Source organism: Nymphaea colorata, chromosome 7, assembly GCF_008831285.2.
Source record: "Nymphaea colorata isolate Beijing-Zhang1983 chromosome 7, ASM883128v2, whole genome shotgun sequence".
In the NCBI taxonomy this organism is placed as follows: domain Eukaryota; kingdom Viridiplantae; phylum Streptophyta; class Magnoliopsida; order Nymphaeales; family Nymphaeaceae; genus Nymphaea; species Nymphaea colorata.
Genome location: NC_045144.1, coordinates 12,790,841 through 12,818,266, shown reverse-complemented (window position 1 = coordinate 12,818,266; position 27,426 = coordinate 12,790,841). Strand labels below are relative to the sequence as shown.

At 38.9% G+C, this 27,426-nt stretch overlaps 1 protein-coding gene across 4 annotated transcripts in view; it reads right to left on the bottom strand.

Moving 5' to 3' along the window:
- The window catches only part of LOC116257973 (DNA polymerase kappa), a 97,176-nt gene extending 75,179 nt beyond the window's left edge, over positions 1-21,997 (bottom strand). Inside the window, exons 1-5 of one of the 4 annotated variants that reach the window (XM_031635009.2) lie at positions 21,806-21,997; positions 19,468-19,640; positions 986-1,159; positions 700-823; positions 458-558 (exon numbers count right to left, since the gene is read on the bottom strand). In XM_031635009.2, the coding sequence (XP_031490869.1) occupies positions 458-558; positions 700-823; positions 986-1,159; positions 19,468-19,640; positions 21,806-21,878 (645 nt within the window). In that variant the 5' untranslated portion in view covers positions 21,879-21,997. The other 3 variants (XM_031635011.2, XM_031635012.2, XM_031635010.2) reach the window with 3 other exon arrangements.
- Between the last annotated feature and the right edge of the window lie 5,429 nt (positions 21,998-27,426).

The window sequence follows — 27,426 nt, the reverse complement described above, 5'->3', positions numbered from 1 at the left end:
CCACAATACTTCAATCGTTACGAAGATCGAGGAGAAACCCAAGATTTGATACCAATCTGATGCAGTGATTATAGTTTCTCGCTCTAACCCATGGAATAAGCACCAGAAAGCAAGCATGGAAGGGAAAACATGGAAAAAATGAGTTTTCCATCAACAGTTAGCCCTAAACAAAACAAAAGAGGCCTGTTTAAGAGGTCTGTCCTTTAGATCCGAAATGGATCTTGGGTCCACAACTAAAAAAATCCAGTTCCAAAATAGCATTAATAACCAAATAAACTAAATCCAAAGCCTGAATGGATTTGAACATGGGAACTAACCTAACTCTAAACCACATTAAGTCAACATATATAACAATTATGAATATAGGCCTATGCATGCCTAAAGGTGCATCTAGGTGTGGTTTTCACTAATATGATACCAAGAAGCACATCAATAAAAGATTTGAGTAACCTCTTACCTCTTCACCACTTTTTTCTTGATCTATGCAGATTCTTGTGATGTCAAGGTATGCTTCATCCAAGCTAGCAGCAACAAAGTTCGAGTCATATTTCGAGAAGACTGCATGAAAAAAAAAAAAGCAATAAGAATATTAAAATTAGGTGACTAAACATAGATAGGTAAAGCATTATAGTGGTTGGAGGAGGAAGGAGGAGGAGGACCAAGGGGAGCAAGGAGGCTAAAGAAAGGGAAAAAGGATACCTTTTCTGGTCAAATCACTATAATGGCTATATTTCTTCAAGTTTGTTGGAACAAAAACCAATGATGGACACAATTTTCGTGCAATAAATCCAGGCATCGCAGCACGGACCCCATATCTTCGAGCCTAGAAACATCAGAAATTTGATTCACATAACTACAATCCATCAATATAAGGAATCATGTTTCATCAGAATTTCAAAAAAAAATAAATATTTAAAATCACCAGATTTCTTCATAGAGGCATGCAAGATTCAATAAATTGACTTTCCATAACTCTAAACTTCACCTCATAATTTGCTGTACATATCATAGACATACTTCCAACTGCCAAAGGTTTGTCTCTTAGTGATGGATTTTCTAGAGTTTCAACTGCTGCGTAGAATGCATCCATGTCAACATGAAGCCACAACTTTGATAGGTCTCTCATAGCTTCCAGCTCTAACACTCTTGTATCTGCAAGCTGTCATAAAAGAAAGGCAAAATGAGCTACAAAGGAAAAGTAGTTTATTCCTAACGAAGAACACAAATAGAAAAGGAAAGAACACATCGCCATTCATGTAGTCTGCACAAGCATGAAAGCTCGTTGCAATCATAATTCATCACATTTCACTGCCATTCAAATCACAGGACAGATGACAAAAGAAGTCAAGCAGACATCCACACCACTGCAGGAAGAAACCATACTAACAGCAAAGGGAACATAAAGGGAACATAAATCAGTCACCAGACTTTATGTATGAGTAGACTAATATCAATGGTTCAGGTAGTTTACCTTCCTGTGCTAGTTTGGCATTTGCAGGTTCATCTAGTTTATGATTTCGACATCTTTTGCCCCAATAACAAGATTGGATTTCGTAAGTTGTCTTACTGATGCTACTTCGAGGGAACAGCAGCTTATGAGAATGTGTCATTGACATGTCAAGTAATACAACCCCAGTACTTCTTCCAGCATATCATATTAATGGAGAAGCAATATCCACTGATCAAATGTAAACCTTGATTCACTCATGCCCACAAAAGTCAGTTTCCTTCTAGTGTCTTGGAATTCTAGCAGAACTTTAATAGTCAAAAATGCACCTAAGCCCTAGGCACCCACCTTTTCAATTATGTTAACACTTAGGTGCCTAACTTACGTGAACCACACTGAGGGCCCAAGCCCTTCAAACTAGGACATTATGTGTATGAATACAGCTTTAGGTACTGCATTGTGAGTATAGGTATGGCAATTTTAGAAAATGTGGGTGCAGAGGTCAAGATATATTATAATAAATACAAAATCACACAAAATTTCATGTATTTTGTTAAAAACTTAAAAAGAAAGAATGTTTAATGCATTTTGGATCGGATCTGATATATCTATTCAAAATCCCACAAAAATTCATGCATTTCATTCAACAGAAAAAAGGTTTAAACTTTAATGTGTTCTGGATCGGGTCTGACCCAGGCCCAATCCAAAACGCACCATGATGTGTCATTGATGCCCATTTCATTGTGTTTGTGTAACGCTCGTTGGTTCGGCGGGTCGGGTCGAGTTAGGGTCCAGACCCGGACCCGACCCCCACTCGCGTAAGGGCCCGACGCGAGGCCCTTCTCCCTCGCCTTTCCCTTCCTTCTTCGTCGTCGTCTCCTGGTGGTCTCCCGTGGCAGCGCAGAGGGAGGAGAGTGGCGGTCGGGTGGTGGTGGCTGGAACGGCGACGGCGACGGAGGTGGCAGCGGCGGCGGCGGCGGCTTGGTAAACCCTCTCTCTCTCGTGCGATTTTTCTTTCTCTGCCACTCATGCCCTTTTTTTTCTTTCTCTCTGCCGCACGTCCCCTCTTCTTCTCTCTCGCCACTTTCTTTCCCCTCTTTCCGCTGGTTCTCTACCGCTCGACCCTCTTCTCACTCACCCGCACTCCCGCGCCTGCTCTTTCTCTCTCTTCTCACCCCACGGCCGTTTTCCCCCTTGACCGAACCCCTCCTCTCTCTGTCTCTCCTCTCTGTCAGCGTCCCTTTTCTTTGTTTATTTCAGTTTTTTTTCCCCACTACTACCGTGGGTCTTTCCTAGCAACAGAGTTTGTGTTAAACTTTTTGGGCGTTTGGGGTTGGTTTGCAGTTTAGGGGACGTTTTTCCCCTCCTGCTAGTAGGGTGTGTAGTGTACAGCGACAGCAAGCAATCTCGAGCATTGGCACTTGATCGGACGTGTGAAGTGGTTGCTAGAAGGGTTGTAGCAGTTTGGACGCTTGTTTTGGGGTGAGCAATACCTAATCAAGCTCAAAGTAATGAATATTATCTTCTAAAGCATGTATAATTATTGTTCGAGCATGCTAGAGCTTAGAATTGATTATTTAGGGACGCATGTTAGTGATTTTGTTTTTGGGGAAAACTTAGGATTTGCGTTGGGAAGTGATGATTCATGTACTTAATGATCGTTTTAGCATGATAGATTTATTTTCGAAGCTTTAGGGAAGCATGGTAGAGATTGTGAGGTTGTGGGGAAGATTTAGAACCGTCTTAGGGAGTGTAGCGCAGACTTCGGTGAACAGGTGTATCATGAAGTTATTTAGGGATATATGCGTATTGGGATGTGACTTGAGGTTGATGCCTTACTTAAAGAACGTTATTGAGGAAGGAATTAGTGATGGTTTGATTGATGGTTGAAGGCTTCGATTATTCGAGGCGACGTCAAGACGTAAAGGAGGAGGCCTATTGGAGAGCTTGTTGGTCGACACTACCTGTCGATACCCTCTTGAGGCGATGACACGTGCCTCAAGGATTTTATTTTTGTATCTGTTCGTTTTTGTTTGATTGGTGTAGGTATCTAGTAGAAACCTTATTCTTGTTTACGTTTGCAGGTGCACCGGGCTCATCCCGTCGACCTTGAGTTCGAAGCTTGAGGCATTTTGAAGAATTTGGTGAGCGTGCCACAGGTATGGCAACTTTCCAGGCAAATTCCTGCCTGGGGCAATTGTGTGATTGGGTGCTCCTAGGATCAAGGGATCCTAGGATTATGATGTTAATTGATTGATTGTTTTGTGATTGAGTATGTGTATGTTGCTTACATGATATGAATGGGTTAGAAAGATTATTAGTCATTCGTTTTAAAATGTTACGCATTGGCATGTGCATGCTAGAATTGATATCTGTTTAGGACAGATGAGGCGGGGTATCGAGTCGAGTGTCTCCTCGACCCCAATTGTGCATTAGAAAGCATCATAGAATGATAACTGCATAGGACAGCTACGAGCCAACCGCAGATCGGGACTACTCTCTGTGGATTGGCTATGTTTTTCAAAGAGGTGATTGACATGATTGATGTGATGATTGATATGAATGTGTATGTTGTTGCATATGCATTGCCATGGGCAATGATGCAAATGGATGTTTTGGAGGGTAGTTGTACCCGTATGGTATGACGGCTAGCAATGACTATTACTGTATGTATAGACCTCATGTGGAGGTAATCGGAGGTGTGGGTGCACTCGAGAAGTGTACTAACCTCGTGTGCTAGCCAGTCATCTTGTGAATGTGTAACTATAATGATAAGAATGAATAACTAAGAGATGAGAGGCCAATGGGTTGTGGCTATGTGTTTGGGAGACGTCCCCCTTGATTGCCACTGGTCTCGCCTGTCAGAGCGCAAGCGGTGCAAGGCCCCAGGGTTCTGTTGTGTGTTGTGCTTGGAGCGTTGGGCTCCTGCCTTCCCAACCTGGGTGTCCTAGAGAAGGCTGAGTATCTCACCTTGGACATCACACATCCAGGGATGAGTGCTCTACCGCTGCAGCGGGTGAAATGGATCCATACTGTTATGGGCCACCACGGGGTTGTCTCTCGGCTGTAGGCCGCCCGCGGTGTGCACGTGCCTGTGTTGCACCCACAGGAACTGTTAATGCACTAAAGTTAATGAAAATGCAAAGTGTTTGACAGAATGCATGTGACTGACGTATATGTGATTGATATGAATGCAAGTGTTATGTTTAAGCATGCTTCGCATGTGACTGATGTTGGGTTAGTGTGGCCATCAAGTGGCTTTTACGTGTCGCACTCAGACACGACATGACGATAGATGGGTTGATATTTGTTCTTTTATTTGAGCCTTACTTGAGAGGGTTTGGCATTTTCCTGGCTTGTTGTCATACTGCGAAGGCTGAGCCTTCAATTGTTTTCTTTTTCAGGTTTTGGCGGACCCGGGGCAACTGGTTGAGCAGATGGCTTCACTCACGTCCTACTGGGGTGGTTTTGGGATTGTCGTTTGTAGTGCCGGCGCGTCATGTTTTGGTTTTATTGATGTCTTCTTTTTGTTAGGCATCAATGTTATTGATTTTGGGGCATTTTGGTCATGCACATAGATGTGAATTTGTATGAAACAAAATGGTTATATCAATGAAAGTTCGCCCCATTGTTTTGAATTGCTTGGCTCATCGTCTTTTTGAATTGTTGGGTAGTCATACCTCGATTGCTTTATGTTTAGAAAAAAAAAGGGAAAAAAAAAATTAAATAGTTTGAGGGTTAAAAAGGTCGGGGTGTGACAGTTTGTGAGAGAAATATTAGTTGCAATTTATCAAAGTTTTAATATTTCATGAATATGTTGCAATAAAAAGGACTTCTCTGTAATTTCTTACTAACCTCATTTAATTAGAGATTAGGGTTAATGAGAAACAGTGTTTTTGGCTCTCTTCTCTATTGGTTTGAACACATTATCAGAGCCAACCTCACCTGGGAGGCTTTGATGTCAACTTGTCGCCTGGTTTTCTTTCTTTGTTCTCCATCTATCTATCTCCTTCTCTCTCTTTCTTCCTTTTTGTCAACAGCTTAATCTTTTCTATTGAAGTGCTTCTTGTGCAAGGGTGATCAAAAATCCGATCACTGTGGTCGAACCATGACTCAGTGACCAAATTTTCTGAAAAGTGAAAACCCTAATTGTTTGTCATACTGGGTAAGGGTCGACTGCTGGTGACATCTGGCAGAAGATGGATGACACTTTCTTCTATTCAGTCCAGCGTAGTTGGGTGATCATGCAAATAGTCAGTATAGGTCTGCTGCCTCTTTCAAGGTCAGTTGCTAGTGTTAAGAGTGGCTTCTGTGGCATGTGGATCACTGGTTCACTATGTCACACGGACTCTTCAAAAAAGGAGCCACACCCGTATCGACACGACGCTGGTGCTGCTCCGACATGCACCCCAACTGCGTCCTTTCTTATGCAAGTTCAAAATATTTTCTATTTTTTTTCTTCTCCCTATCCCTTTCTTTCTTTATGTATAGCAATAAAAGTAAAAAGAAAGGACAGATTAAGCTAAGAAACAAGCTAAAATTATATATTACGAATACATACATACATACATACATACATACATACATATATATATATAATAAGTATACTATATATATACACCCTCGCCGCACCATACACCTAAATTTTTTGGGATACGTCGCACCGGCACCGACACCCACACCCTCATGTGACATAGCTGGTTCAACCGTTAAAGTCATGTACAAGATGTTGAAGACTGGTGTCAAGGACTCAAGGGCAGTGTTATTATGGATTTCTCATTTCTAAATGTCATGTTAATATAAATATGGCTTATGAATGATGTGATGAGTTTTTATATAAAACACTTTTTCCCTGATTTTTCCTGAACGTTTATTTATTTTTCTCGATCTTACCGATTGTTATAATTTTTTTATTTTTAAAAATTTTTATGAATCAAAAAAATTAGTTTACAATATGCTACGCTACATTTACGATACGTTACGATACATCGTATAGGTTGGCCTAATCGAAACTCGTTACGATACGCCTTTTACAACATTAGTCATGGGATTAGATCACTGTTTAATCTGTTGATAGTCACAGAAAAACACATTTTTTTCGAAACAAACGTGATAAATTAAATGGTTGTTTAAAACTTTAAAAAACGTGTTTTTTTGAAAAAAATGTTAAAAACGAATAAAACACGTTTTAATGCGTTTTTTCGCGGTTTTTTTACTTTTTTTCAGTTTTTTTAATTCCAAACAGTTTTTTTTTTCATTTTTTATTTTTTATTTGTTGCAAATCTACTTATCTTTTGATGTTTGTGTCATTAGTTTCTCACTTATTGTATTTTTTCTCATTTTTAGTTTTTTAAAATTTTTACAAATTTATCATATTTTTCCATTTTTTTCAAGCTCACCATATTATACCCAAGAAAAACTTTGCCGTTTCAAACTCCGAGACGTTATTTGTGGCTATGGTTGAAGGATTCAAAAGGTATGTCGTTCCTATCTACAAATCAAAACTGATATTTCTTAATGCCATAGAATTCTAATTTTCAGCATGTTTAGATTCAGGAGTCTTATGATCAGAACACTCATAGTCTGAGTGTGTGGACTGCTCCTTCTTGCTGTCCACGTCAGTAGGCCTGGGCGCCGGGCCGGGTTGCCGGTGGGTACCCGGTACCCCGCCCAAAACGGGCCCAGGTCCGGGCCACGATTTGCAAAAGACGGGCTTTCGCCCGTTGCACCCGGCCCGTTTTAATGTTGGGCCGGATCCCGGTTTTAAGTTGGGGCCCGTTGGGACCCGATTGTTCTTAGGTCGAGTCCCGACCTAATTTTCTTTCCCTTTTCATTTGAAAGGGAGAGGGCTGCGCCTACGCTGCTGTGCCTATCCACCGACCACCGTCGCCACCGTCAGCCGTCGCCGCCGTCGCACTGCTGGTCTATCACCGTTGTCGCATGTTTTCACAACATTAGCTGTGGACAGTAGTCTTCTTGGCCTAGCTTTCTTCCCCCTTTCTCTTCTCTCCTCTTTGAATCTTCTTTTACCGTTTTTCAAGTTTTTTTTTTGGTTACCTTGTATACTAGTTGTCATTAAAGTTTGTTAATGTATTTTCATTTTGTTTGGTCTCTCTCTGTCTCTTTCTTTCCTGTGGTAACAGAGAGTAGACTCTCAGCTCTCTGTCTTTGTTTATTGCTGCCGGAGAAGGAAGAGCGTCGTCCTTCTACAGCAGGAGGTATTGCAGCGTGTTGTCCTTCTCTTTGTCTCTATGAGCATGTGTTGTTGCCGTAGAACCCTTTTCCGGCAGGTTAGGGGCTGTGGCCTGTGATCGCCGTAGAACCCTTTTCGGGCAGGTTAGGAAGGTGGTTTTATTGTTTATCAAGTTGCCATCTTCGAATCCATTTCCTCTTATGTGAATTCTCGTTTGGTGATGGTGACCCGGCCCGGCCCGGCCAGGCGAGACTCAGTAGTTAACAAAACGGGCCGGGTCCGGCCTCGGACATGGTTGACCCAGCCCGGTACTTGGCCCGGCCCGTTAATAATTGGGCCAGGTAGCGGGCCGACACCGGATCCAAATCCGGGCCTTAAACGACGGACCTTAAACGGGCAGGGCCAGGCGGGGCCAGGCTGGCACGGCCCGATGCCCAGGCCTACGCGTCAGATTTATTTTTGATTTCTTGTCCACAAGTAGGGGAATGTTCTGATCAAGTTTGAAGTCATGGAGTTAAACCTTTGGTGGCTATCGTGGTGGCGATTCTAAGATATATACTTGTGCATATCGTGGGTTAGTCAAAGCTAGCATTATAGCATAGAATTGTACTGCAGCTGATTTCTGGATTCTTTGGAAGGTTGAGTGCTCCAAACCCAATTTCCTGTCAGCTTGTTTATGTTGTTGAGTTGGATGCTGCAAGTGTATCTTGACTGAGTAGTTGGAGCAGTATCTTGACTGAGTAGTTGGAGCAGCACATATGTACACTGCATAGTCACAAAAAACACGTTTTTTTCGAGAAAAATGTGATAAATCAATTTGATGTTTAAAACTTAAAAAATGTGTTTTTTTTAAATGTTAAAAACGTTTTTAACCCGGTTTTCATTTTTTTAATGCCAAACAGTTTTTTTTATTTTCTATTTTTTATTTATTGAAAATCTACTTATCTTTCGATGTTTGTGTCCATAGTTTCTCACTTACTTTATTTTTCCCCTTTTTTATTTTTTTATTTTTTAAAAATTTATTGTATTTTTTCAGTTTTTTTCAAGCTCGCCATCTGTGTAACACGGGTAGGAGGAGTACCCGTCCGGTACCGGTACGACACTGGTACCGGTACGAGTACGGCACCCGGTACGCCAATGTGCGGCGTTGACCGTACCGGGTACGGTCAACGCACCGGAGGCCGTATCCGTCCATTTTTCGACACGGTCAAAGTTGACCGTGTCCAAATATGTCCGTTTTTTTATTTTAACGATTATTTGATTTTATCTTTTAAAACTACTTTAACGTTAAAAAAAACTTAAGTTCGAAACCCTTAAAACTTAAAACAAGTTTTCGTTTTAAGTTTTAAGGGTTTTCTCCTCTCCGGCAACGGGCGGCGAACGCAGGGGCCGAACGGCGACAGCAGCGGCGGAACGGCGACTGTGACGGTATTTTTCATTTATTTTTTCATTTTCCACCCCTGCCTTCGCCGCCGACGACGACAGTCTTCGATCTTGAGACTGTTTTTTGTGTTCCCTTTGTTTTTGTTTTTGTTCCCTTTGTTTGCGTCTGTTTTTGAGTGACGGTCGAGTTATTGCTGACAGCGGCGACGACCGGGGACGATGAAACGATATATCTTGAGAAGGGCCCATTGTGTTTCGTTTGCGTCTTTTTTTGTGTTCTATTTTCTAAGTGTTTGTGTTTCTGTTTGCATATCTGTTTGTGTTTGTGGTCCCTTTATTTGACCTCTTAATCAGAAAACGACCAGCAATAACTCGACTGTCACTGAAACGTGAACTTGAGCCAGCGACGGCAGGTTCTGAGATATATCGTTTTGTGATCATCTTTGCGTCTTCCCTAGTTATTGTTGTGATATATCGTTTCGTGAGAGGATTCGTCTATTTGGAATGATCCCCGTTTCTATTGGTTCTATGTTGCAGCTCTTTTGCTAGGTGCTTTTCAAACATAAGTTGTAATGGCTGATACAAGAAAACAAATGATGTTTACATGAAGCAGAAAGGTAGAAAGCAGCAGTGGAAGTGTTAATACCGCTACAGTAGAGAAGGATAATCCATCTCAGCCTCTTTGGCGCTATGTCAAGAAACTAGCAAAAAAACCAGGTGGTGGTGGGAATGTAATGTTTTCTTGCAAATTTTGTGATATTTTGTTCGCGGGCTCTTATACACGTTGCAAAGCACATTTGTTGCATATTTCTGGAGTTGGAATTAAACCATGCCCAAAAGTTACCAACGAGGAGATTAAGATATTCAAAAAAGAACAAGATGCAGCTGAGACGAAGAAATCTTCATCCAAGTCAAGTGTGTCTATTCCTCTTTATGCTATTGAAGGGGGTGAAGATGCTTTAAAGAAAAGAAAAACATTAGCACAAGCATTCAATAATATGAGAAGGGCAGAGATGGATAGAAGAATTGGAAGGTTCTTTTTTGCAAGTTCACTTCCTTTTAATATAGCCAGAAGTCCTTACTGGAAAGATGTTGTTACAGGCAATGTTATAAAAGGCATAGTGTATCACATATCGGTCGGGCCGACCTATACGTCATATCGTAACGTATCGTAAACGTAGCGTAGCGTATCGTAAAATTAATTTTTAATTTTAAAAAATATTTAAAAATCAGAAAACATAGAGAAAAATTATTAAAAATCTGAAAAAATGAACAAAAAGCAGAAATCAAGAAAAATGTATTCAAATATAAAAAAGATCATCATACATAAGGAACATTCATGTGTATCAATAACACATTCAAAAATAAGGAATTAGATATTCAAATAACATAATAAGCATTCATCACAATTTTAAACTTGAAAATTTTATAGAATCTTAAGACTTAGAGTCTTAGGACTTGGAGTTTAAGGACTTAGATTACATCATAATTTTATAAGTTCAAAACATATAGCTATCATCTTTCATGATTTAACGATAATATCTCCCAAATCGATGAATCTTTGGTTATTTTGATGAAAATGTGCAAAATCTCTTCCTCCTATGTCTCTTGAAGTCTTTAAATACAAGAAGAGAGAGAGGGAGGAGTGTTTAAACTTTAAAAAATAAAAAAATTTGTGTTTTAACCCGTATCGTACGATACGGAGGTATATCGCCCGTATCATGCGATACGGCGCCCATATCGCACGATACGTGCGATACGCGTACGATACGCACGCGTATCGCATATCGAATACGTATCGTATAGGTTTCTTTGACTTATACGATACATATCATACGATACGCGTCCGTATCATACGATACGGATAACATTGGTTACAGGTTTGACTAATTGCAGTTTGAGTGGTTATGTACCCCCGAGTTCAGAGAAGTTAAGAACAGTAATTCTTGCAGAAAAGAAGGCAAACATTGAAAAATTATTAGAGAAGAAGAAATTTTCGTGGATACAATATGGAGTATCCATTGTTTCTGACGGGTGGACTGATATACAAAGGCGGCCACTGATAAATTTTATTGCTTATTCGCTTGATGGACCAATCTTCTTGAAATGTATTGATGCATCTGGGGAGTATAAAGATGCTGAGTATTTAAAAGGACTATTTATAGAAGTCATCAAAGAAGTGGGTGAAGATAATGTTGTGCAACTTAGTACTGATAATGTTCTAGTTTGCCACGAATAGGAATGAATTTGGTAAGTGATCCCAAGTATAGTCACATATTCTGGACTCCTTGTGTGGCACACAGTATAAATCTAGCACTTAAAAGTATTTGCAACCTATCAAAAGATGATCCAAATGCCAGTTTCTTGTGTTCATGGATTGAGGAGCTTGAGCATGATGTCAGAAACATCAGAAATTTTGTTGTAAACCACAACAATGTTCTTGCTATATTTAATAGGCATTCTGATTTGAAATTGTTGAAGGTAGCATAGACTCGTTTTGCATCCATTATTGTAATGATGAAAAGAATAAAGTAGGTGAAACATGCATTAACACTTATGGTGACAGACAATGATTGAGAGTTTTATCGGAATGATGACATTGTGAAGGCTCAAGAAATAAAAAAATGCATTTTAGACTATGTCACACGGACACGGCAAAATAGCCCACGTATCCGTGTCGACACGCGGACACGGGGATACGGGTGCGGACACGGCTAGGACGCGGCAATAAAAGTCATTAATTTAATGTTTTTTTTTCATTTTATCAATTTTTTATGATGCATCCAATTATTTCCATGAACAATCCTTTCAGATATTCAGTACTTTTGTGATAAAACACATTTTCTAACGACATTGTAAGAGTGAACTATTAATTTAATGTTTTTTTTAATCTTATCATTTTTTATAATATTTAATGTAGTTGTGTCCGCGTATCCAAAAAATTTGAAAATTGCCGTATCCGCACCCGTATCCCCCTATCCGCACCCATATCGCATTCGCACCCGTGTGACATAGATTTTAGATGATGAATGGTGGGATAAAGTTACATATTTTTTGCAGTTTACAGAGCCTATTTGGCAGATGCTGAGAGAAGTAGATAAAGAAGGGCCCATGCTTCATAAAGTTTACCATATGTGGGATAACATGATCGAAAAAATTCAAAACATCATTTTTAGACATGAGAAGAAGAATGTTGCACTTGATGATTCTGAGTTTTTCGATCATGTGCATAGAATTTTAGTAAGAATATGGAACAAAAGCAATAACCCTTTGCATTGTATGGCACACTCCTTAAATCTCAAATATTATGGACAAACATGGTTGGCAGGAGGTACTGGTCGTGTTCTTCCTAATCGAGATCCAGAAATATCAAAAAATAAGGAGATATGTTTGGGAAGACTATATTTTGATTCTCATCGGTTGAAGATAATAAATAATGAGTTTGCGACCTTCTCTGGTGGAAGAAATGATTCAATACAAGCTGCAATGGCAAGAGATGAAGAAGATCCTGTTAATTGGTGGTTATGTTTTGGAGCATCGACACCAAATCTCCAACAACTTGCATTGAAGTTATTATCTCAACATGCAACCTCTTCATGTTGTAAAATAAATTGGAGCACTTATCCTCAAATTCACAACATCAAGAGAAATAATCTAACTAGTAAGCGAGCAAAAGATTTAGTTTATGTCCACTCCAACCTACGCTTACTTTCACGTACTTCAAATGATTACAGGTATTTCTTTTTTTTTGTATCTTTGATATGTATACATATTACATTTGTATATTATGTTGGTTGTTTAAAGTTAATATTAACTTAAATCATATTTTGATTTTGTTGCACTTTGTAGTTCAGGATCATCCAAGTATTGGGATGTTAAACTAGAAGACATTGACGTAAAACTTGAAGGAGAACATGATTTGCATGCTCTTAATATGGATCTTACAGAACCTGTTGTTCCTTCTAATCTTGATGATGCAACTGAGGAGTGGATGATGCAACTGAGGAGTGAGGAGAATGAAAATCAACAAAGTTGATGTATTTTGAATGTTAATTATTGTTGAAATTAGAAAGTTTGTTTTTAAATGTGGTAGTTATTTGATTATTTAAGAGTTAGGGTTCCTTTTTGTCCTTTTAATATTTTATTTGTCCTTCTCTTGTAACTGTCTCAGCCGTGCCCTAATCTCCCTTTAAGTTGAGATTAGAGCACGAGATTAAAGTGAAGTTTTCTCGCCTCTCTCTCTCTCTCTCTCTCTCCCACTCTCGTTCTTCCCTTCTTCATCACGTAACATGGTATCAGAGCCTACGTTGGTGTGATCGACTCAAGTTTGCTGGCGTGATCCTCTCGTGCCTTCCTTGCGGTATTGATTTAGTCTGCTGGCGTGAACCTTCAAGTCTGCTGGTGTGAACCATTCATCTCAGATTTCTCGTACGTGAGCATCTCAAGTTGTTGCTGGCGTGATCGCTGGTTTCCCTTATTTTTCTTCTTGCGTGGAAGAGGACCTGATCTCGCCTATGTGGAAGGCGTGATCAGATCCTCTAGTGGAGTGCGTGGACAAGGTTATGGGCTGTTGATGGACGCTGTTGAGAGTATTTGAGTGGAACGTTATGCTGTTAGTGGCTGCGGTGTAAGGTATGATAGAAGTTTTGGTGACGCAGAACAGGTTTTGCTATTTTTTTTTACGAAAGATATGGACCTGCTGTTTAAGAGTTGAGGTTGGGAATAGTAGAAGCAGCGGCAGACCTTGTTTGTAAGGTTTTTTTTTCAGCAAGTTATTTTCTGGCGTGTTTTTCAGCAGGCTGTATTCCCTGTTCTTGTCTGACGTGTTTGTTCAGCAAGTTATTTCCAGCAAGTTGTTATTTTCTGGTGTGTTTTTCAGCAGACCATTTTCAGCAAGTCACTATTTTCAGCAAGTTATTCCCTGTCCGTTTCTGGTGTGGTTTCAGCAGGCTACTTTTATTTGCTGTTTGGGAATGTGAAAGAAACGTGTGCATGTTCCTTTGTTTCGTGTTATTCCTGTTGTCCACGTGAAGTTGCTGCTTATATACAGTTTATCGTGGTATTCTTATCCTTGCTGTGATTTATTATGGCTGAGAGCCGCAATTCCGAGGGTGGTAACGATCACAAAGGAGGTGGAAATCCCTTCTCCTATGGATCTACAGTTAAACTAGATGGACACAACTATGAACTGTGGTCCACATCCTTTATGTTGTCAGTTAAAGGTCATCGGAAGAGACACATAATTGAAGAGGATGAGCCTACTAACAAATCAGGGAAGTACATAACCTGGGAAGAGGACGACAGCATGGTAATGTCGTGGATTATGAATAGTGTTCAACCTCAGATTGCTTCTACTATTACGTACTATACTACTGCGAAGGAGATGTGGGAATTTCTTAGACAGACATATTCTCAAGATAAGAATGTGAGTAAAATCCTTCAAGTTGAAGAAGAGTTGCACAATCTCCGATAGGAAAGTCAGGATTTATCTCAATACTTTGCCACAGTTAAAGCCACTTATGAACGTTTGAAATTCTTGCATCCTCCGTGCAAATCGTGTTATAAGTCACACTTTGAACCTACTATGGTTGCAAAGTTTCTTGTTGGTCTCTCTCCTGAATATGCTGCTGCTAAGGATCAGATTCTCACTGGAAGTGAAATTTCTGACCTCTCTGATGCGTACAACAGACTTAGCCGTCTTGCTATTAGTCTGTCTCAACCAGCTGGTGTGACGCCTGCCCCTGCACTTGTTGTGGGGGGTGGTCGTGGTCATGGCTCCACCTATAGTACAAGAGGAAGAGGTATAGGTCGTGGAACTGGGGGTCGTGGGAGGTTCCAATGCACCTATTGTGGTAAGATTGGTCATTTAGAGGATCGCTGTTGGGATAAACATGGTCGCCCATCCTCTTTGTCACAGGGAAGAAATATGGTCACCGAACAGGGCAAGAGCTCTACTTACTCGTCTATGGGTTTTGCACAGACTGCCACTCCTACAGTGGAGGACTCTTCGCCTAGTATAGCTCCAGCGACAGTTAGCATTGACAGAGTTGAGTATGAGCAATTTTTGGCACACAAAGCCTCACAGGCTTCAGCTACTACAGCGGTGACTGATCGAGCCTTCTCAGCGGGTCCTTCCACGTCTGACTCAGGTACTTCGTGGATTATTGATTCAGGAGCATCGAGACATTTCTGCAGCAGACCCGAGTCTTTTACTACTCTGCATAAATTTCCCCAGCCACGTCATGTAAAAATTGCAGATGGTAGACTGTCACCCATATTGGGTTCTGGAGATGTGAAACTCTCTAAGTCTATGACTATTTCACATGTTTTATATGCTCCTGAATTTCCATCTCATTTACTCTCAGTTAAACAGTTGACTACTGATTTACACTGTCGTATTATTTTTGACCCTGGTTCATGCTCATTTCAGGACTTGCAAACTGGGAAGACGATTGGTGGCGGCTATGAGAAAGAGGGTGTCTACATCCTGTCGACTCCTATGGGCCTTGCTGCTACCTCCTCTACATCAGAGTCTACAGTCTTCCAGTGGCATCTCCGGCTTGGTCACCCTTCAGCACCCAAGCTCCGTTCTCTCCTTCCTAATCTCTCTATTCCAGAGTCTTTTCAATGTGAGGCTTGTCAACTGGGCAAGCACACACGTAGTAGTTTTCCTTCGAGTCTTAGTCCTTCCAGTCAAGGGTTATTTGATCTTCTTCATGTTGATGTGTGGGGGCCTAGCAGGGTTGCTAGCCGAAATAAGTTTAGGTACTTTCTTGTCGTTGTTGATGATTATTCTCGAGTCAGTTGGGTATTCCTTTTGAAGGAAAGGTCTGAAGTTATTTGTATTTTCAAAAACTTGATTATTGAAATAAAGACTCAATTTGGTTCTGTGGTTAAGTGTAGTAAAGTGTGTCGGTTGAAGAAGGCCATCTATGGACTCAAACAAAGTCCTAGGGCATGGTTCCACAAATTATCAGAGGTGGTTTCACAATGTGGATTTGAACGATCTCCGTTGGATCATTCCCTATTCATCAAGAAGACCTCCACAGGTATAGTTGTCATGATAGTTTATGTTGATGACATTATCTTGACAGGTGATTGTGGTCGAGAAATATCTGCTACTAAGGTCTTTCTTCAAAAACATTTTGTCACAAAGGATCTTGGTCACTTGAGATATTTTCTTGGGATTGAAGTTGTGGAAAACAAAGAAGGTGTAGCATTGTCTCAAAGGAAGTATGTCCTTGATTTACTGCAGGACACAGGGATGCTAGGGATCAAGCCGGCTAATCTCCCTATGAACCCACGTATTCACCTTCATGATGATCAATCAGAACTAGTAGATTCTCGATCTTACAGGTCTCTCATTGGGAAACTACTTTATGTTACTGTAACAAGGCCAGACATAAGCTTTGCTGTTGGAAAATTAAGCCAGTTTATGGAAAAGCCTAGAAAAGTCCACTGGGATGCAGCGATGATGGTATTGAAATACCTAAAATCATCCCCAGGCAGAGGCTTCTTCTTTAAGAAGGGTGAATCTCTTGATGTTGTTGCTTATAGTGATGCTGACTATGCAGGGTCTGTTGATGATAGAAGGTCTACAACTGGCTTCTGTGTCTTTGTTGGAGGTAATCTCATATCATGGAGAAGCAAGAAACAAAATGTAGTCTTTAGATCAAGTGCAGAATCTGAATATAGAGCAATGGCTCAAACGGCGACTGAGATTACGTGGGTTAAATCTATGCTAACGAATATGAGTATTCATGTTCCTCTTCCTATGAAAATGTACTGTGATAACAAGGCGGCCACTTACATTGCAAACAATCCTGTATTTCATGAAAGAACAAAGCACATTGAGGTGGATTGTCATTATATTCGTGACCTTATAAAAGAAGGTGTGGTGTCCACTGTTCATGTTGCTTCTGAAGACCAAGCAGCAGATATGTTTACTAAAGCTCTTCCAATTGGTGATTTCTCTAGATGTTGTAACAAGCTGAGCATGGTTGATATCTATGCTCCAGCTTGAGGGGGAGTGTTGAAATTAGAAAGTTTGTTTTTAAATGTGGTAGTTATTTGATTATTTAAGAGTTAGGGTTCCTTTTTGTCCTTTTAATATTTTATTTGTCCTTCTCTTGTAACTGTCTCAGCCGTGCCCTAATCTCCCTTTAAGTTGAGATTAGAGCACGAGATTAAAGTGAAGTTTTCTCGCCTCTCTCTCTCTCTCTCCCACTCTCGTTCTTCCCTTCTTCATCACGTAACAATTATGAGACTGAGGAGAATGAGAATCAAGACTGATAAATTTTGGATTATGATTTATGAATGTGTTATTCTATTTGTAATTTTTGATATATATATGTGCAGATATGTTATTTTGTTTGAAATTTTTTGACATATATATGTATATGTGCATGTGTGTGTACGGCCGTACCCCCGTACCCAAGTTTTTAAAAATGGTCCGTACCCGTACCAGCACCGGCACCCGTACCCATACCCGTACCTATGCGACATAGCTCGCCGTATTATACCTAATAAAAACCTCGCAGTTTAAGACTCTGAAACGTTATTTGTGACTATGATATACAGATCTTTATATATTCTGATTTACTATATCAGATTTGTAAGTGAGTTTAGCAGTGTACCATGACATGGGAGCCATTTCAGCTGACAGTTTGGAGGGATCAATTCTATTATTTTGAGTAACAGCATGGGCATTCCATCGCTTAATCAAATAGTCATAAAGGAAGCAGATGCTGCAAAGATACTAGAAGTAGAGGAAAGGTCCATTGTATTTTCTATGGCAGGCCTGGACATCTAGAAGATAGATGCTGACATAAACATGGCCACTCCACTCACAAGTTGCACAAGTTGCCACAAGCAGTTGATATATGTCTGACAACGATTTTATTACTCTCAGTTGTTCAGAATATGAGGAGCTATTATCCCATCGCACTTCTAATCGTGAAGCCAAAGAGTCATTGCACCAAGTGTTTTGGCATGACCACATGTCAATGATATATACTATTTGTGACAAACAAACGTATAAAAGAGAAATACTTTAAATAAAAGAATGTTGTTACAAGTGTGACCTCATACATGTGACAGACATCACTTGTGGATTTAGACTCAATCCTGAGCAACTCCCAAAACAATATGTCTTATCCGCATCCCTCAAGTTGTACATGGTCTTCGAACCATAGACAAGTTGTTTTCTAAATATAAAAAGTTATGTTGTGTCAGCCCTTTTGGATAATTGATCTGCTACTTGATTATTGGTTGCAAATGTTATGGGAAGCTTAGGGCTTTTTAATCTTCCAAGGTTGACGCTTTTGTGTCTATAAATTGGAGTATTGCTAGTTATCATACTCAGTGTTCAATCCTTCAATCCTCCCATGGAAGAATTGAGAGCTTTTCTGAGCCAATTGTTCCTTTTCCCTTTTTCCCTTCTAGAACTAAATGTTTGGATGAAGGGAAAGAAAGGGCAAGGAATGGATGGAAGGGAAAGGAAGGGTAAGGGAAGGGAAGGAAATGGGGAGGAAAAGGAGAAGAAAGGAAAGGGAATGATCATCCATTCTTTTCCCTTCCAATTTATCCATTTTCGGAGGGTACACTAAAAAATCATTTCCTTTCCCTCCCTTTCCGTTCCTTTCCCTTGCAACAAACACAGTTATTAGTTCTTTTTTCCTTTCCCTCCATATTAGTTAGTCATCCAAACACAAGAAAGACCTTTTTTTCCATTCCTTTCTCTCTCTCTCCCTCCATCCAAACAGGCTGTAAAAGAAATTATTGTGGATTCAGTATCTTGTGGATTCTAAGTAATGGTAGCAAGGGTGTCTTATGGAGTTGAGCACTCTTATGAAGAACATGGTGCTCTTCTCCTTCTTTAGTACTTACGACCTACACCATACATTGTGCAGTATGCCTCAAGAGACAATCATTTCACTTGCCCACTAGCTTGATACATGTGAATTGATTCATATTCTTCAAATAAACGGCATATATCTACCTTTCCATACCATAAGTTAAACAAACAAATCCAAAAGAAAGCAACAGTTAGTTGTTCATCAATTTCTTCAATCTATCAAACAGAGACCTGTACAATCAGATTTTGGTCATGATACACAACCTTCAGACATCATTGACCATGGCAGTTGCATGCAAGAGATTGCATTCTTGATTAAGATCACAGAGAGTGCATTTTATTTATGTTATTGACCTTCTATTGAAGGTAAATTCATCACCATTTTGTTTCTGCCAAAATTATTCTTTCCTGAATCTATTATAAAAGTTGTTCCCCCATGGCTTTCAGATAAAATTTCAGGAGGCATGCAATGTGCACATGCTGTAAAAAATGAAATACAATACTACGTAACATAATTCGCAATAGTTAAAATGATTTACAGAAGTTAACACTTAAAATATAATGAATCAAAGTAGCTCACAAGCATACCATTTGGAAGTGTGATATATCATTCTCCGTAAGTTTCAGGTAACAAGAATGCAATTGCTCAATTTTTTGGTTGATCGTAGACTCTTTACGTTGCTCATTCTCAAAATATTTTGATCCCTTGCTCATCTCATAGACAATCTTCTGAACCCTCTCCTTGTCAACACCTTCCATTCCTGAAACATTTTGACTGGGTAATGAGAAATGTTTGAAAACTTACATGTAAAACAAATAGTTCAAAATTATCTCGGACCAATTTACAGTAGTGCATCTACGGAGCAGAAACATCTCAGAAAGGTGACATATAACAGAATTAATTGCTTAATGTGGAGCAGTGAAATCAATGGCATTTCATTGTGTATTGAACACTGAAAACCTTCAAAAACTTACAAAATTGCATAAGTGGGAAAAAAGATACAACTTATCAAGTTACGAGGCATATTTCATGCTACAAAGTGCATCTCCAGGTGGGGTGCAATATTATATTTCATGTTTTACAATGCTTCCATATATGTTTATGCTTTATGATTTTGTTTGTAACTTTGTAGTATTCAGTTTGCACAGCTTTGTCCCGTAAAGATACTCCCCAATGTAATTTTTTCTGTATATTCATTTTGTATGTGCATTTCCATACATTGTCTGCTCTGCTGTATATTCATTTTGTTGTGCATTTTCTATACATTGTTTGTATATGATATACATATATGCATATAATATGTATATATATAGGAAAACTACTGAAAGGTGAATTATGGCTTTTCAAAGCAGCTAACCATCTAATCAGGAGTGTCTGATCTGACATAATAGAATGTGAAGAGAAAAACAAGGAAAGAGGTAATGGGCATTTACTCTACACATTTTTCTCCATGCTTTTTCTCAACCATTCAGATGGACAGCTTTGGTGAGATGGCTGGGTGAATCTGGATAACCAGAGTGATCATTCACTCACTCCACACACACACACACACACACACACACACACACACACAGATATATATATATATATATATATATATATTAGCTGCTTGGTTATTTGAGTTCCTCGAATCGTGATATATATATATATATATTAGCTGCTTGGTTATTTGAGTTCCTCGAATCGTGCACCTGTGTGTATAATAATGTTAGTTTCTTAGTGCTATTATTTATTTGCTCACAGATAGATTAAGTGTGTGTGTGTTTTTTTTTTTAAGAAGTTTACACCTCGCTTCAAGGCTCGGTGTTGTGCTTTACTATGCCTCCGCTTTTGAAAACATTGTTTCAACTTTCAAGTTGTCATCATCTGGAAGAAGGGGGTTGATGGTAGCATGAGGAATCTTCCTGGCACTATTCACATAATAATTTCCATACAACAAGTGATTTTTTATAGGTAAACGCTACAACAGAAGCTGATTTTTTTTCTTTTAAGTACCAAAAAGCTAGTACATTCTGAAGGCTTTAGCCGAAGAAAAAACATCTTATGTTCGATCAACTTAAACGCAATATTCTGATTGTTCCTTTTACCCAGTAAACCATACAAAAGAACATGACAAACTAAAAAGGATGCATGAGAAATTCCTTCTTTTCTCACTTGTACGTATTGGAACTACTGTATCATAACCACCCCAGAATGCCTGCACAAATAAATAAAGAATTCGGTGATTAATCAGCAAGTGGTTTAAGCTACTTCGTGGTTCCACATCCTCTGAATGTGAATGAACAGGGGTCAGCAATCCGAATAAAAGTGTTCGTTTTCCTAATTGACCATTCTTACGTTAGCCCAAACTTCGATCCTGAAATAGTTCGCATACAACAACTAATGCGATGTTCCGAGAGTAGGAGAATAAAATCTCACGGCATTATATGAGGCACTTTAAGGGGACGTTCGATAGACCGAGACATTCTTCCCCTGTAAGGTAGACGAGCAATATCCGTTCTCTATCACACAGGGTGAAGAGGTAAACAAGCATGGGCATCAGTTGACCTTAACGTTGAGGAGAGTGCAGACGCACGAGTATTTGTGACAAGGTTCCTCCGCATTCCGTGGGAAGCATCAGTGAGAGAAGACATGCAAGTAAAGAGGGAAGCAAACACTAAGCATCTGACTTCAATCAAAAATTCAATCTGCCCAAACAGAAGGCCAAATCTTTCAATCCTCCAATTTACAGTAGGAACCAACTTACCTTTCAAGTGTCATTCATCACCCGGACAGCAGACTTAAGAACCCCCTTTCATTTGACATTTCATTATCACTGATTTCATGTAGTTCAAATGGACGTTCTAATTTCCCTAAATTGTGACCGAGTCCAAGAACCATTCTTTTCAAACGAGAAATGATCCGTGCGCACGCATGGACCCTTACCAGCTTTGGCATTAGTATAGACGGTGTTGTAAGACTGCCATGGCCGATCTTCTTCCACTCCACTAGCAGCCATCGCTCTCAGATCACCCTTTCACCTCTTTCAACCGAGCGACTAGACGGCGCCCAAATGTTTATTCGCGCGTAAGAGTTCGCTAAATATGAGATAATAATAGGGCTCGTTCGACGGAAGGCGTTAACGATAAAACGCACGTTAAATGCGAAGGACCTTCGGAGCAAAACCGCCGAATATTGGCTCCGTGTTCTTTTGCCTGGTTCCGGAGATGGGACCCACCAGTTGCCCCTACCTTCTCCCTAATAACCTCCTAAATATTGGATGACGACCATGCTCTTGACCCTTCCAACCACGGTTATGTTTCTGACCACGATGTTTCGAATTTTGAGTCATCAAATCGTCGGCAGTGTTATGAACACGACAACACTACTCATTATATGAAATAAACAACTTTTTTGGGCCACTGAATACTATCATTCGTATCAAAAAATTATGTGGCAAGGCACTACCGTTTGTTCTTGTAATTGATGAGGCCCAAAAGCAAGGCAGAAGTGCAGTAGTGCTCTTCGTGGCCTGCAACTGTCTACTCACTTTAATACTTAAAGTGGGTTTTGCAAAATTTTCCCTTGAATGAAGTCTAGAAGCAAGTAGAGAAGTAGACATGCTCCTTATTGTTGGCACATAAAAATTGACCGCTTTATGTGTCGACCATCCGATGTTTAAGTCCTGTCTGTTTGATTTGCGTGGGATTTTCAAAAAATGGGACCCGACCGTCAGTACAAAGCTTGATCGTTTTTGGCATCTTTACCTATGATAATCAATCCGATGGCTAAACTTTACCCTTTTGTTCACCTAAGTGCCTAAATGTCATCTTAATCATAATGCAAAAAAATATACAGACATGCCCTAAATATTGAAAATAATGGTTGTTAAATAGAACTTAAGATTCATAATAAAATGTCATTACGTTATCTCCATTGTCAACATAGGCTATGCAACAATTTACCCTAAGCTATACGATACATGTATCTCAAAATTTTTATGATTAGGATTGGGTTCCTATGGTTAAAGTTAAGAATTAGAGCTAGATCCTTAGTTTTTACTTGTTGATATTCTAGTTTTAAATTGAATTTTGGAAGGCTTAAGAATGAAATTGGCATCTTTACCTATGATAATAATCCGATGGCTAAACTTTACCCTTTTGTTTATCTAAGTGCCTAAATGCCATCTTAATCATAATACAAAAATTATACAGACATGCCGCCCTAAGTATTGAAAACAATGGTTTTTAAATCTAATTTGGCATGTGAACTTAAGATTCATGATAAGATGTCATTATGTTATCTCCATTGTCATCATAGGCTACGCAACAATTTACTCTAAGTGATACGGTACATGTGTCTCAAAATTTTGATGATTAGGACTGGGTTCCTATGGTTCTAGATCCTAAGATTTGACTTGTTGATAATCTAGTTTTAAATTGAATTTTGGAAGGCTTAAGACTGAAAGTTTTAATTAATGTTTTGATAGTTAGGGTTTTCAAGTGATCAATGTTTGAAACATTTTCAGGTTTGGGACTCGAGGTTTGAGATGTCATCAGGTTTGAATTCTAACGTTCTTGGGTATGGTTTGGGCTTTGATTTAGTTGTAGTTGAAGGTTTTTTAATTCAATCTTAGCTAAGAGTTTAGTTGAAAGTGGGAATGGTTTTATGCTTTAGTTTTGGTTAATGTTTGAAACTTATAGTTTTGCCCTGTGTTTTCATCACTTTTAAGGTTTAGGCTCATTTCAAGGTTATACTAAGGTTGGAAAGTTATTGTTTTAGTGTTTTGGTTCTAAGTTTTGGGGCATCTAAATCTTAGAGGTTTTTAGAAAACCATGTTTGTAAAATACTTGTGCAGTTTTTTTTTTTTTGGAAAACATGGATGTGATTTAAAAATGGTGTATTTAATTAGAGTTTAAGCAAGTATAGATTATTCTTATACCAGAAGTACAGTATTGAATCAACCTCATTCAGATTCTCATTAAAAGTGAATGGTGTGCTTTAGTGAATTAAATGTACTTAACTTGAAATCAATGCATGCCTAGTTTAAGGGAGTTTATTTGAGGATTTTAAGGAAGCTTGTTAATTTCCTAACCAAAGTTAATAACACAGTTAAAGAATTAATCATGTTCAAAACTCAACTAAACATATATGTGTGTGAGTGAGTGTAATACTTAACATAAAAAATAAACTAAATCAAATGCATATAAGTGAAAATTGAAAATTAACAACTTAAAATAAATGAGAAGGAATGAGGGTACCTCATATTACCTAATTGACAAAGAAACCAACTCTAAGTGAACATCATTGTAGACTTGAAAATTAACTGTTTGTTCCCTAAACCAAGGTCGGTACCACAGTTAGGGGTTTCAATCATCAAATCCTCAACTAAACATAGTGTGTACAGACTAAAATAAAACTGTATAAAAAGTTGAAAATTAACAACTATCTTATTCTATTTAAATGAAAGATGACATGTTTAATCTAAGTGATGCTTCATCGAAGCTTAAAAGACAATCCTTAGTTCCCTAATATGAGATTAGTACCACGATTAGGGCTTTATAATCTTTAAGTCTTTAATAAAACATGGTGTGTGCATTGCCTAAGTAAATTAACAACTAAGCTTAATAGAGAGACATATTTAAACCCTAATTAACAAAGAAATTAAAGCAAATTGGCATGCTTATTTGAAATTTCAAATGATGCTTATTTTGCAATAACAGGTTGCTGGGGGATAGCCCCCCTACCGTTATTATGCACAAATGGTATTTACAAGAGGGAAGATCAATGTAACACAAAATTACCGATCTTCACAATATAGCCCACAAAGAGTTGACTCAACTCTTCAAATAACAAAAGAGAAACCAAAAATCAACAAGAGAACTGCAGAAAATTGAAGATTGAGATGGTTCAAAGAAGAAGAAGCACACACAAACAGGTTATAGTGGTTCGGCTAATTTGCCTGCCTCCACTTTCTCTCAAAACTCTTCTACTATTCAACGAGAGATGAGGTTCCTCTATATAGGAAATTATCACAGTTGCTTCTTTCACTTTTAGGAGATAAATCTTTTTTACATAATTTATGGAAATTACAAAATCTATTCCCATCTTCAGATTTGTTTCTATCTCCATGCATGATTTGCGTTGACTTATCTTTAAAACTACTTCCTTTTCTTGCTCAACGTCCATAACAGATTCCACGAGTGAGTATTTATTTCCAACATCTCTCCTCAAGCCAATCTTCTCAAGACTGAGCTTACTTCTTAATGCTCGAAATTTTGGTCTTGGTAAAGCCTTAGTAAATATGTCGGCAGCTTGATTTTCTGAGTCAATGAATCAGACTTCAATCTCCTTCTTGGCAATGCATTCTCCGACAAAATGATAATCTCCATGTGTTTGGTTCTTGCATGAAGTATTGGAGGATCAAGCTGCTTAATGACGAGATCTTGAAGAAGAGATTTCATCCATAATAGTTCTGACGTAGCTCCTACAATTGCTTTGTACCCTGCCTCAGTAGATGAACGAGGTACAGTGTGTTTCTTAGAGGATGATCAAGAAACAATATTGCTTCTTAAATATGTTGCATATCCACTTGTTGATGTTCTATCATCTGGCCATCCAGCCCAATCAGCATCAGAGTAGATATTCAGTTTGAGATTTGTTGACCTAGTAAACCAAAGTCTAATATCAATAGTGCCACGAAGGTATCTTAGAATTCTTTTAACATATGCCCAATGTTCCGGTGTTGGTTCCTGCATAAACTGACAAGCTTTGTTAACAACATAAGTAATGTTAGGTAAGGAAAGAATGCATATTGGACTCATCCCACTATTCTTCTATAGAGGCTCACAATCTTGAATTGTTCACCATCATACCTAGACGGAATTGTATTGACAATGGTTGGAGTGATCACATCTTTGCAATTTCCCATTTTGGCTTTAGCGAGAAGATCATTTATATACTTTTGTTGACTACAAAAATCCCAATATCGACCATAGCCTCACCTTTTTCCACTCAATTCGGTCAGCGACATTTTGCAAAAATTTGATATTATCATGCCAACCTCTTCTCCCTTCCAAATATTGCTTAAGTCGACGAACCAACAACACATTGGAAGATGTGACACAAAAGCTCCCATCGTACACTACATCAAATACTAGAAATAGGAATAGATCGTTAGGATAAGTTTAGGGACATGTTCCTACATCTTTGTTAAAAAGTTTAAAAGGGCATATGAGTCACAAATCACACATTCGCGAGTGAAGACTTACAAACCGCTCACCCTTCTTCTCTGCCTCTTGCTCACCTTCGCCGCTGCTCTAATGTGCATTGCCTGCGATCATCCACCATAACCGGTTCTCTCTCTCTCTCTCTCTCTCTCTCTATATATATATATATATATATATATATATATATATATATATATATATATATATATATATATATATATATATATATATAGATGTGTGTGTGTGTGAGATATCTCTTTTGATGCTTGCCAACAACCTTCTTGTTTATAAGCCCTAGGAAGCTATCAAGGAATTAAAGGATCCGCCCAATACAAACCCGACATTCACATCCTATAGTAAGTTCTCTCTCCCCCTCTCGATTTCTCCTCTCTTTCATTTTCTCTTTATCGCTTTTGTTTTTCCTGTCATTCTCACGATTTCTCCATTTTTATTATTCCTGCACTGCTTATCTCTCTCGTAGTCTCTTAATCTCAATGACTTCTCCCAGATCATTGGACACCATAGTCTAAGCCTTGATCAGATCAACCGACATTGTTCTTTTTGACAACTTAGATTTTCACTTCAGACTATCTGCAAAATTGTGACTTAGACAAGTAAATGACTGCCATTCTTTGTATTTTCCCCTTTGCTCATGTGTATTAACAATGTATGTTTTTGTATAATATGATAAGTGAGGATTTGGTCTCATAAATGGCTGTAATCGATAATTGTGTGGGTTATAACCTTTTCCCCTCTTTGGAGGAGGTTATTGTCACCTTTGATTTCAAATCCAATAGGTCAAATGACACTGAAAGTCAGACTGGAGGGAGATGGAACATTTAAAGCAATGTTACTAAGATGGCCTTTAAACAGCTATAATTTGGAACAATTTTTTCTTAAAAAAGCCATCAACCAAAAGAGAGGGAGGACCATAAGCACATATTTTATGAGATTAAGCCGACCTACATAAGACAAAAAACTAGCCTTCCATCCTGCCAACGTCTTATCCATCTTTTTAATCAAAGGAAACAAAGAGCCTTTGTAAGATTACCCATGAGCAAAGTAGGAAGACCAAGATATGTGGAGGGAATAATACCCAAGGGCCTATTAGCATGGCAACCAATGGTCTTTAGGTCAATGGTCTTTAGGAGAAAGATCTCAAACTTATCTTTTTTAATTTTCATGCTAGCCAAACCTTCAAAATTATCAAGAATATCATTAATAACTTTAAAGGACCCCATGTTGGCTTTAGCAATCATGAGGACATCATCAAAAAACATTACTGCTCCCACCTCTTGACTGACTTCCGCAGATTTGGGGGAGTTGGATATGATTGCT